At 43.1% G+C, this 12,873-nt stretch overlaps 1 protein-coding gene across 9 annotated transcripts in view; it reads left to right on the forward strand.

Annotated features, from left to right (window-relative positions):
- The window catches only part of LOC147014839 (sodium- and chloride-dependent creatine transporter 1-like), an 83,494-nt gene that overhangs the window by 7,926 nt on the left and 62,695 nt on the right, over nucleotides 1-12,873 (forward strand). For 5 of the 9 annotated variants that reach the window (XR_015050921.1, XM_085853195.1, XM_085853201.1 and 2 more), the window contains one exon: nucleotides 10,117-10,406. Coding sequence is in view for 8 of the 9 variants with exons in the window: in XM_085853195.1 (XP_085709321.1) it covers nucleotides 10,139-10,406 (268 nt within the window). In the remaining variant the exon portion in view is untranslated. Of the gene's footprint in view, nucleotides 1-6,350; nucleotides 6,477-10,116; nucleotides 10,407-12,873 lie in introns of all 9 variants that reach the window. The other 4 variants (XM_085853196.1, XM_085853203.1, XM_085853200.1 and 1 more) reach the window with 2 other exon arrangements.

Raw genomic sequence — 12,873 nt, forward strand, 5'->3', positions numbered from 1 at the left:
ATGAACACTTTCTGGAGCATTAATTCTTGGAGTTCTTAGATGGGATAATATGTCTCAATATCAAGTCAGTTGAAGTTTTTGAGTTTTCAACTTTATGAACAAATTAGGATTTAGTACTGGTGAGGGATTCACTCTTCAAAGTGATTGACAAGGTTTTTAATTCTTAATAAGTTTTTATGTGTCAGCTTTGATGGAGTATTCTTCTCTCATAAGAAATGGTCAAGTTTTCATTGTTTTGATAAGCAGAAGTTTAAGGATGTTTTTAATTTAATACTTTTGTGTCTTTTTTGTGGGATAATGTTTCAACAGGTTCAGGGTATTCCTATTGGTGGGAATTGCAGACCCCAACTAGTGGATATTTTTTTTTTTTCTGTGAATTTCCATTCATGCAGAAACTGATGAAGGAGAAAAAAAAATGAGGATTAGCTAAAAAGCTATCTCGTACATGTCGTTGTATCGTTTGTGTTTGGAGAAACTGTGGAATGCAATAAGTGCTGCAGATCTCTTGTCCCAGGGCTTCATACGCAGAACCTACATCGACATCACAAATATTACTTCCTTTACCAGTGTGCGACAAGGTGCGGCTACAAAGGCGCTTGTAGAAGAAGACCAGCAACAAGAAGACATCGGTATCTGGAGAACAAACAAGTTCTTGAAAGGGATCCTCTTTTTTGCAACATCAATTCCATATAGGATAAGCAGTGTGTCCACCTCTTCGTGATCATGAATTATACCATTGTTCATGGGGATGCTTGATTGGCATACTGTGTCATACACGACAACATACTCTCTTCCTGCGTTATTAAAAGCCTTCATGGCTTTTTTGGCTGAAATATGCTGTTATTTTCTTCTTGGTCTCGATGTGGGACAGGAAGGTTGTCATTGATGTGTCATCATTGACTTCCGACTGGATCTTCACACCCTTTGTTCTTTTGTCGCTAGTTTTTGCTTTAAAGAGATCTGGTGACACCTCTGTCATATTAATCAAACCTGGATGAAGACTTTGGACTCGTGCATTATCTGCGCTACAAAAGCATCCACAAAATCCTTGCACGTTTTCACGGTCTCTGACTTCTTGATCTTTTGAACAACTGCCATTCCTTGGAACATGATCACTCCATGGATTTCTGTGCCTATGTGAATAGCATTCGAGTCATGCATAATGCTGTTTTTTTTTTTAGATTTCATGCATGACAGATGCTTTGTATGTCCAGAGGTGCATTGTAGCATCCTGAGAAGACAAAGCATAGCACAACTGAAAATTCGTACTGACTTATGTCGTATGGCAAATTGATATCAGGGTGTTCTTTTTTATGCCGTGGCGAACCTAGCAAGAAGACGTCGTTCCTCTTTGAGAGCAATGACTTTTTAGTTAAACTTGAATTTCACTGCCTTTGAGTAAAATCGAAAAACGTAGGAAGTTTTCTCTTGGATAATGACTCCAAGACGCCTGTCCTTGAAAAAACCATTATACAGCTTCTCGCCTTCTTCCTCGTGCTGTAAAAACTGATCATCTATACTTATTTATCCAAGATAACCTTGGAGACAGTATGATGAACTTGCTCGTCATCATCAAAGGTGGAACCATGGAATTTGAAGACGTGCTACATCTGTTTGATGTTCTCTGCTAGTCATTTTTTGGGTTTCTCCAGTCAGCTGACAGTACTCATCTCGGCTGTTTCTTTCTACTCCAAAGACAGTGTTGAAATCGTCAATGATGTTGCTCATCTCTGGCATTACCAGAAAGTAATGGTCCAATGTCGCTGGCTTATTTGCGATCCCTTTTATACCTCCAAACACATTCATTGCTCTGTTCTCATGTTCAACGGCATGATCTTGTCCGATTGCAGAGAAATCTACCCGAGTCTTGTTTACCAAGAAATTCTGTTTTTGAAAAGCCCATGAATCAGGATCGGCGGTTTTCAATTCGTACATCTGTGGAAGGTCAACTGGAGTCAACCGAGCGTAGTTTTGATGGTCTTGTGTAAACCCCCCCCCCCCCCACAAAAACCTGACCAACTCTCGATGCTTGCTAAATGTAATTCCTATATGCTCTGTCTCATTGCATGGACAAACAGGAGTAATGTTTGAAACATTTTCATGAAATGTCACAAACTTGTGCTGATTACGGAGTTGGTTGTCAAATTTATCTTTGATTATTCACCAAATCAGCTGAACGAAGCATTTGTAGCATCCTATTTTGAGTGGTTTGCATCTCATCTTTGCTCATATTACAGAAATCCACCATATATTCAGTGATACTGACACTTCTTTCACGGCTATACTTCTCTATGACTGGATGAGATTCAGGTGGCTTATCTACATACCTCGTACAGCTGGGACAGAGTGATGTCCATCCATCTATTGGGACCTTACTCTGTGCAGAGCGTTGGTGCTGCCTAAGCAGTCTCCTTGGCTATTGGGCACAATCCTGGATGGGTCATCACTTCGACACAGGAGACCAGCAAGCAAGCACTAATTTTTGCCGACCTCGGAAGGATGACAGGCCGAGTTAACCCCACCTGGTATTAATTCAACAGCTGAGCAGGATTTGAACTCTGTACCCTAGGATCCCAAGCCCGCCATCCTAACAGAACGATGTACAGTCACATAAGCCTCAAATGACTGTTTCATGTGTTTGCCACCTTTGATCTGTTCCAGAGTCGAAGGGCTGTAAATCTCCACTTCAATGAAAGCAGTATCTAAACCACTGTTATCAATAAGTTTTCGTTTTCCCATGGCTTTCAGGGCAGCAAATCCAACGTGGAGTTCTCCTATTTTAAATACAAACTGTGAGCTGATTTCCCTTCTTGCCTGGAGCTGTCGACATTTGGAGTAAAGCTGAAAATTATGAGTAATGACCGTTTTGTCCCCAAGAGCATTTGACACAGCGATTTTTGTCTGCAGCCAGAAGAGCTGAGTACAAGTTAGACCAGTCTGTTGGGTTACCTTGAATAAGTGGCAATGAACAGAAGGTTCTAGTAGGCTTCTCTTCATTCACTAATGAATTAAACGTTGACGATGTTGGGATGTCGTAATCCGATGAAATATTTACTGACGGCAACAGGAAATGTGTGTAATCTTGCAGCTTGTACACTGCAACTTCATCCTTCGAAACAGCTTTTTCAAATGGAGTGCATGTGATGTTCTGGGCAATTTGTGATGCTGTAAAGTTATGTCCTTTATGTAAAGTTATTCAATTTGCGTACGATCACCTAAACTATGCAAGGTACTTACCCGTTTACTGGCTGGAAATGGCCGGGCGAGAGCACTCTCACCCAGACACCTATCAAGCGTTCATGGACTGCCCAAAGGCATACTCGTTATGGATTTAGTCATGGTGTGTGTGTGATCAGATCATAGAGCAGACTTTAAATAGGGACAGCAAGACCAGTGGAGGCATCATTGGTTACACTCAGAAAAGCACAGCTGTGAAGAAGTGAATCCTGTCCCAACCAGCACGTGTGGAAATCGCAAGGAAATGCGAGTCCGTGGCGGGTATCCACAACAAGCCCCGAACGAGAGGATTTGGATGTCGAGCTCGAAGAAGAACGAAGCAGTGGTGGTCCAAGTGATGGACACAGTACTTCAAATGATTAACCCTTTCTCCGGCGCTCACCTTGAACTCGTCAATATTAGTTCAGGTGTCATCACACTGACAGCCACTTCTGCGGACTTGATGAACGCTTATTTCAAGGGAGAGAATTCTGTCGTGCAATTCATGCGTGATCGGCTTCTCTCGGGTGAGGTCCCATTCTTCAGTCCGATTTCGAAGGCCAAATTGGCAACTCTCTCAAAGGCGCGAGGCAAGTCGGCGACTCCCCACCAGCAGACGCCGAAGGTTGAAATTGCGAATGAACGTCGTCTTTTCACACGACTGCTGTTGATTGGCGAGTAAATCAATGTAACACTCCACGATCTGCTCGCATACCCACTGGCGAACATATCTTTCCCGCTGGCATCCTGTGATTGTTCGATTGCTAAGACGGACAAAGCCAAACTCCGCAACCATTTACTGAAACTGTGGACGCTCTGCCTATCCAAGGTGCAACAATTGTGGAAGGAATGGCCGTTATTCAGGCGATAAAAGCTGGTTCCCTGCCTAACACTTTTGGCAAACTGGAAGAGATGATGCTGAACATCGTGGTGGCCAAAGCACGACATAACCAATCTTCGAGACTGGACGTGGTGTTTGATACTTACCCAAGTATCAGCATCAAGTGCCTGGAGCACGCCAGACAAGCGGGCAGGGCGGGCGATCTTCAGGTGCGAACCATCTACAGACTTGATCAAGCCCTTCTAAAACAGTGGGTCAATTATCTCCTGAGCGGAGCCAACAAGGAGGCGTTGATAGAGTTCATCGTCGAATCGTGGACGAGAAACATCTCTCCATCAAAACTGGGTGACATGCTGTTGTACGTCAGTCATGCCGGCAAATGTGAGAAAATCAAGGCGTTGAATGGTGTCCTGACTGTCGTCAGTACCTGAACTTGAATGTGACCATGACGAAGCTGACACGAAGCTCCTGCTGCATGCCGCTCACGCGGGGACAGAATGAAGAGTCGGTGCGCATAGAGAGTTTCGACACCGATGTTTGTGTTGGCATTGGCTCACTCGAAGTCGATTCGGGCGTGAAATTTCCATCTGGTCACAGGAAGTCCCAAGGACATTATCGTCGTTGACATTAGGAAGCTGAGTAATGCCCTGAGTAATGCGTTGCACAATTTCACGGGAAGTGATACCACCAGTGCATTCCATGGTAAGGGCAAAACAAGGCCATTCGACTTGATGATGAAGGGTCCCCATCTCATCACCTGTTTCGGGAGCATTGGTCGAGAATTCACGCTAGATCAGAATATCATTCACAACCTGGAACAATTCGTCTGCGCCATGAACAATCAGCGACCATGAATAGTGTGGATGAGGCTCGCTACAAGCTATTCTGCAGCCGGTCGCTGGGAGAACAGAAGTTGCCGCCGACAAGCGACGCTCTGATGCTGCATTGCAAAATAGTGAACTATCAGTCTGCGATCCACCACCGCGTGACTGAAAGGTTTATAGAAGCCCCTTCTCCTACATTTCACGGATGGATGGAACTCAATGGAGCACTGACTGTTCACTAGCTGAACAAACCACCAGCGCCGAAGGAACTGTTCGAGGCGACGAAATGTAATTGCAAGAAGACGAAATGCGAGACCAACCAGTGTTCTTGCCGGTCAAAAGGACTGTCCTGCGCGGAGTGCTGTGGATGTCAAAACTGCGCCAACGATGAACAGACCCGTGCAGAAATGGAACTTATGGATGATGAAAGCAGAACTGACGATTCCAACGACAAACTGTGAATGCGGGTGTCACACTGCTTTTGCTGTGGTAATCTACGACACAGTAGTATTCAGATTGGTTTGCATGTAATAGTGGACTTGAGTTTTATAATAACAGCAGTCAAGAGCCTAGTTCAGCAACCGCTTCAGAGCAAGAAATACTGGAGTTCTAAGACAGTAATCTTCTTGTGGCGGTTCTACTTTTCATCAGGCTGAGTCGCGCAGTCAGTCTCTTTGTCTTTGATTTAATCTGTAATAGCCAATGTAACTGTCTTTAATAGTCAATGTAACTACCTTTAATAGCCAGTGTGGCTGCCTTTGCAGCAAAAAGTTGCCTTGGTCAACTCGAAGGCCTGTCTGCTCGGTCCAGACGTTTTCGGCCGGTAAAAATATGTAACTGCTTCGGTTTACGACCTTTAATTATAAACACCTTTTAATAACAGTGAATAGGGCTCTGTATAAACATATTGTATCATTTTAATACCTCACAATAGTTTTCTTTGACTTACATATCAGTCTCTCCTTGATTCTTCATTTCTGTGTCAAAATCGTGCTTTAATGTTCGGTGTATCTTTAATTGCCAAAAATGACCAATTGTGTCACGTCACATCCTCGACGTGGAAACAAGTGGATTTGGACTCTGCGTCTAAAATTCTTTAAGTATGCCAAATTTCATCCAGATTGGTGATCTGCACAACGAAAATCATTTTCTGAAGGTAATAGCGAGTACCTCCACATGGTCTATAAGGGGGATAATACTGACTTAAATAAATGATGATGATCACTCTGCCTTGGACATTCTGCTTCGACTCTCCCAATGATGGTGGAGGCCCTCAATATCAGTCATGAGATAAGGGCCATCTCTCTGGACATAACTTGAGTTTTCGATACAGTCTGGCATCCTGCCATGCTCTCCAAATTGTCTGCCTATGAAATCCAAGGCCAACTCCACTCTTGGATTACTGACTTTTAAAAAAGAATTTTTTTTTTTGTATACATTGTCGAGGCTCGTACATTGCCACCGTGCAGGTATGTATGGAGATGACTACTGTCTGGGCGTAACCACTGTCCAGAGACGGAGATGAAGACGTGGGAGGAGGGTGCTGCACTGTATTGGGAGGCTGTGGAGTGAGGATGGGACAAAGTGAGAGAGGGGTAAGGGTAGGGGTGGCAGTTGGGGAGTTAGCAGAGAGAATATGTTGTGCTTTGCAGACACACACAGTGGCACACACTCACACACTGACACTTATTCGTATACTTGCAAATACCTACCTACAATGTTTTCTGGTTTTATTATATATATATATATATATATATATTATATATATTATTATGAGATTGCTTATAGTTTGTGAAGCTGCCATCATTATTTTTTGCAGGAAAGCTCATGAGTATAGCAAAACTGTTGGTTTAGTCACGTGACAGTTTGTTCCTCACAGGTTGAATTCAATTTAAAGGATCGCTCTGTGAATCTGTGGCCTACAAGTCCCAGATTTGCTGTCATCCACCAAAGATGTGTGCACACTATTATCATGTATTATATTGCACTTGGTGTTTACCACTATGTTGGTAGATATAGAATGCATTTGGAGTGCAGTGCTATCTTTCCTGAAGCTAAATAAATTGATACAGCTGTAATTTTTGGGTCCAAAGTGGTTTACCACATGTACTCTATGTGGCAACAGCACTTGTATAGCCATAATTATGTTGGAGTAAGTGCTCAACAGTCGTGCTCCTGATATGGTTATATCGAGGCAAACAGTTGGAATACCTCTCTCAATCCTGACAAATCTCATCTTGCTCTGTCTCACCCTCTCATTTACTTTCTCACAATTGTCTTGAAGGTCATTCATTCGTACTTTTGGGCCCAATATCAGCTATGATCTTTCATGGGGAAAACGCACTTCTAAGTTGGCATCTGATGCCAGCAGCATCCTCTGTCATGCATTCTTTCCTTGGTACACCTGAAGTTTTATCCACCGACAAGACTTTCAGCCACAGGTTGATTGAGTCCTGCTCTCCCCTTTATGCTGGTGCTCCTTCCTCACACGTTTCTCATCTTGACACCATGAAAACCAAGGCCATAAAGGTCATTGGCATCCCCTGCGATGAAGCTGATAATCTGGGCCTGTCACTTTCATATCGCAGACAGGTTGTTGGTTTCTGTCCTTTACAGTCTTACATCTTCATTTCTGGTCTCTTCCCTTTCTTTTCTCTGTCTTCCCCACCCCCAGGTTTATGCTGGATGCACATGGTCTACTGGTAATCCTTCTGGTGAAACTCAACAAAACTCCAGAAACACTGCTCTTCTTCACTCATTCCTTCAGATGAAAAAAAATGCAGATAAAATATGAATGCGTTAAATTAACAGGGAATCGGATGATTCTCAGTTGCGTGAGTGTTCAAACCCTTTTGCTTAATTAACCCAAAATCACTTCAGGCGCAAATTATTTGTTTAAAAGGTTACAAAAGAATGGAATAGGTTTCACCTAATAGGTAAAAAAATTAATCTCCTCCACTTATCTAAGGAGTTTTAAGGTGAAACTCACTTGGTCAACTAACAAGGCAAACATTAAGACCAAGGAGTTTTCCAAAGCAGTCAGGCATAAAGTGATGGAGAAGCACCATACAGGAGAGGGTTACAAGAAGATTTCAGTCATTTATTATCCCTTTGAGTACGGTGAAATACATCATTAAGAAGTGGAAGATGTATCATGTCACCCATCGAAACTCAGCAACCGGACAAGCAGGGAACTGTTGGATTTACAGTCACATCCTGAACCAATGACTGAAAGATCTGCAAGGCATTATGTCTGAGATCAGTATTTATCAATAAACAATATCCCATTCCCTTTACAAAGCTGGCCTCCATGCATACGTGACAAGAAAGAAGCCATTACTGAAAAAGACATCTAACAGCACGTATGGAGTTTGTGAAAAAGCATCGTGATGATACTGCAGGCATGTGGAGAAACATTTTGTGGTCAGACGAGACAAAAATTGAACTTTTTGATCTTAATTCAAAGTGTTATGTTTGGTGCAGGCCTAACATTGCACAACACCATCCCTACTATCAAGCATGGTGGTGGTTGCTTCATGTTATGGGGATGCTTTTCATCAGCAGGGACTGGGAGGCTTGTCAGGATAGAAGTGACAATGGACGGTGCAAAGTACAGGAGAATCCTTGATGAAGACCTGCATGAGTCAGCCATGAATCTGAAACTGGGTTGGAGATTCACATTTCATCAGGATAATGATTTGAAGCACAGAGCTACAACCACACTGGAGTGGCTGAAAAAAAGAAAATTAATGTTTTTGAGTGGCCCAGTCAAAGTCTTGACTTGAACCCAATTAAACATTTATGGTGAGACTTGAAGATTACAGTCCATCGATGATCCCCATCAAACTTGGTTGAATCTTAAAATTTTCACGTGAACAATGGGCAAATATTTCACCATGTCACTGTGAAAGCTGGTAGAGATCTACCCACAAAGATTTGTAGTAGTCATTGCTGTAAAAGGTGCTTCCACCAGGTACTGACCTTAGGGGCTGAATACTTTTACAACCAGTGAATTTTGATTTGTACATGGTTTTTGGAGGTATTCCTGACATGTTATCTTCAACTATTCCAGTGTTTCGATCTCTTCATAAAAACTTTAGTTTGTAAAAATAGATTTTACATTATTTGCAATTCATCGAAATGTGGCATTATTGGTTGGGGGGTGAATACTTTTTCGCAGGCCACTGTACATAAAATATACCCCTTACCTACCGCTGACCGAGGTTGTACTGCTCATACCAGTCAAGGAGGAGTGAATCTCTCGACGGTTGTGAATTTTAAATTCGTACCTGCTTTCCACCGTAGCCCTGTACCCGGGGTACAGCTCATTAGTTGAGTGACTGGATTCTTAAATCGTGATTTATTTTGAGGATACGACAACGTGAGCTCCTAAAATGTGCCTCTCCTTTGGGTTGCATTAATTTTTCTTGAGATTCGACGGATCCACTATTAACGATTCTCCACATAATTCTCAATGTTGTGGTTTTACTAAAACCAGGCAAGGAGTGTGAAGGACTAAGTTACGATTCCACAAAATGTATTAATCCACCCATGTTCGTTTTCCATCGGCCTCAAACATTTGCCGTTTGCGCTTCCAGGGCCTCCTGCTTTGTCATCCCCCTTTTATTCTATATTATTATTATTTTTTATTTTTAAATACCCACCTTCTCATGACAAAGACTTGGTTTATTTTATTTATTTATTGATTTTTTTTAAACTGTCATAATCGAGTGATTTGTAATAAAGCTGAATTGTGTCAATCTCAAGTCTTTGTAAGGTGTTGCGTGAAAGATTATTTGCAAGAATCTGCACACTCTGGCCATTCCAGGAAAGTACTTGTATTGTTGTATGTACTTGACAGATGTACTCACCTCTGGCTGAGTGGAGGCATAAAGTAAGCAAGGAAAGTCTGTTTATGTGTAGATTAGCAGATAACCTGGTTTCACTGGGCTGTTGTAAGGCAATTGGTTTCCAATAAAGTGTGGAATATTTAAGGAGTTTTACAGAAATGTCTTTTGACAGCATAATGGCAGGGACCCATGGAAATTACGTGTAATGTAAAATGTGACAGTTTCTTTCTTCGTCAAGTCCACATCCCTCCCCCCCCCCCCTCTCCCATTTCCAATTCCGCATCCCTTGCGAGTATTGACACATTGATTAGACCAGTAGCAAAAAAGGGGGAACATTCACCAAATGAGTATTTTCTCACTTTTTTTTCTTTTCTTTTTTTTGTAGACCTTTGGAGGCATCAATAACAATGGACGTGCATGATGGAACATTTCAGAAGAAGGGGTTATCACATGGAGATTTGCAAGAGGAATCTGCACACCATGCATCTGAAGGCCATCAAGTGGGTGGTGAAGGGAGCCCGAGGAGGGATGGTGGTGGTGGTGATGTTATGAAGACCACTCCTAAGCGCCAAGAATGGAGTCGACCTCTGGATTTCCTTATGTCGTGTGTGGCATACGCCATCGGCCTCGGGAACATTTGGCGCTTTCCTTATCTTTGCTACCGGAATGGGGGTGGTAGGTCATGTTTTCTTTTCTGGATTTGATTCTGAAATTTTTTAGTTTTAATATATTTTTTGTGTATATCATGTAAAGGCTCATATAAGAACTAATGCACAGAAACGTATAACAAGACAGCTGGGAGAGGGAAGCACCAAATGGTAGGGAGCAAAAACAATAGGATATCTGTGGAAGGGAGAGGGATGGGGCAGGGAACACAGAGTAAACAATATGGCACGACAGGGACTTTCAGGAAGGAAAACAGAATTTGAAAGAGGTGGGTTTGGGGTGGATTAACGGAGGTAGTAAAGATCATGGCTTTCAATGGGGGAAGATAGATGGTGGTGAACAGCTGTTTTGAAGACCTGGAGGGATTAGTGGGATTGAAGAGTGTGTGGGAGTTTGTTGTGTGGGAGAGGAATGAAAGAGTGAAGGTGAGCAGTAATTCTTGAGTTTGGTAGTTTTACCAGAAGGGGGTTGCTGGTGAACCTTGCGCGCCCTGTGGAAATATGGGGTGGGACATATCACAGACAGAGTGGGGGGGGGTGGGGGTGAGGCCTGAGAGATGGTAGAAGCCAAAGACCACCTTCTGCAGTTTTTAGGTTGTGAATTTTTTTCACAACGGCACGACGGCACGACGGCACGAGGGAAGACGGCACGAGGGGAGGGCAAGGGCAAGGCGGCACGAGGGGAGGGCTGAATTAAGGTTGTGAATTTTTTTTTAGGTTTTTCTAGTTTTTTTTTTTTTTTAATTTCTAGGTGACGCGAGGGGAGGGCGGCGCGAGGGGTGGGCAAGGGAGGGCGGCGCGAGGGGAGGGGAGGGTGGCGTGAGGGGAGGGCAAGAGGAAGATGGAGACTAGACTGGCTTTGGAGACCAGTTTGGAAGTGTGCTTTCCCAGGAAAGATCATGGCGGATCGTGAGATCCAGAAGCAAGAATGAAAGGACGACTTTCAGGGAGTTCTTGAGCTTGTCGGGGGGGGGGTTCCAGATGGTCCTTTCGGAGAGATATTGAGATTTGTCAGGATGGAAAGACATGTTCGAAGTGTTTGACCAATTTGTGATTTTATCCAGATCTGCCGAGAGTGAAGAAGCTGCTGCTTGCTGATCTAAGGGATGACAGATGGTACGGCAGAGGGTGGAGTCATCAGCAAAGAGATAAACAGGATTTTCCAGAACGTCTGATAGATATAATTGATGAAAACCAGAAAAAGAACAGGGCCCAGAACGCTGCCTTGAGGAACTCCAGCCTGGACAGGAAGAGGGGATGAGAGAACTCCATTTAGGGCCACACGTTGGCTGCGACAGGAGAGGACACAAGATTTAGAAGCAAACACAGAGTTTAGACATTCAGCCTTTTCATGTGCAGTGTCAGCTGTGCAGCCATGGGAGGGGATGGAGGGGGAACATTCACCAGGAACAGACTTACCTAGATGCCACAAGGATTTGCTGGAGGGGGCAGGTTTTAGGGTTCAGACTTAAGATTGGAAAGATGTTGTTTCCTGGCTCTCCTCAGGGTAGACACACACTTGTTCTGAGCATTGTGGAAGGAACTGAGATTGTATTCAGTTGGATTTGCCTTCCATGATGCAAATGGAAATTGTTTTAAGACAGCTGCCTTGCCACAAGCTTCAGTGGACCATGAGTGGGAGGAAGGGTAGGACAACTGAAGACTAGATGGGATAAATCTGTGCACGAGAGAGAAAAAATTTCTTTGAAAGAATTCCCAGGATGAGTTTATGTTCGAAAAAGTAGAAATGGGAGACTCGTCCAGAAGTTAGATGGCTGCTGGAAGACCCTGCCAGTCAGCCTGAGTGAAGTGCCAGACCCGTCGGCGCTGAGGTGGTTCTCTAATAATAGTCAGAGAGATGACCGCGTCACCAAGCATGTGGTCAAATTAACTGATTGGAGCAAAAGAAGAACAGCTGATGTTTTCTGGGAATTGAGGGGGGTTGAGAGAGGAAGGGGGTGGGGAGGTGGGAAGTGTGTTTGTGTTTGTGTTAGTGTTATGAGAGAAAAGTGAGTGATGGAGGTGGGGTTAGTAAAGAGAATGATATTTCATGACAAACACATATATATATATATATATATATATATATATATATATATATATATATATATATATATATATACATACGCACACGCACACGCACACGCACACTACACACACACACTACACACTACACACTACACACTACACACTACACACTACACACTACACACTACACACTACACACTACACACTACACACTACACACTACACACTACACACTACACATTACACATTACACATTACACATTACACATTACACATTACACATTACACAATACACAATACACAATACACACACACACACACACAATACACATTACACATTACACATTACACATTACACACATTACACATTACACACATTACACAATACACACATTACACAATACACACATTACACAATACACACATTACACAATACACACATACACACA

Source organism: Eptatretus burgeri, chromosome 13 (genome assembly GCF_056783735.1).
Source record: "Eptatretus burgeri isolate ZD-2024b chromosome 13, Ebu_testis_v1, whole genome shotgun sequence".
Lineage (NCBI taxonomy): Eukaryota > Metazoa > Chordata > Myxini > Myxiniformes > Myxinidae > Eptatretus > Eptatretus burgeri.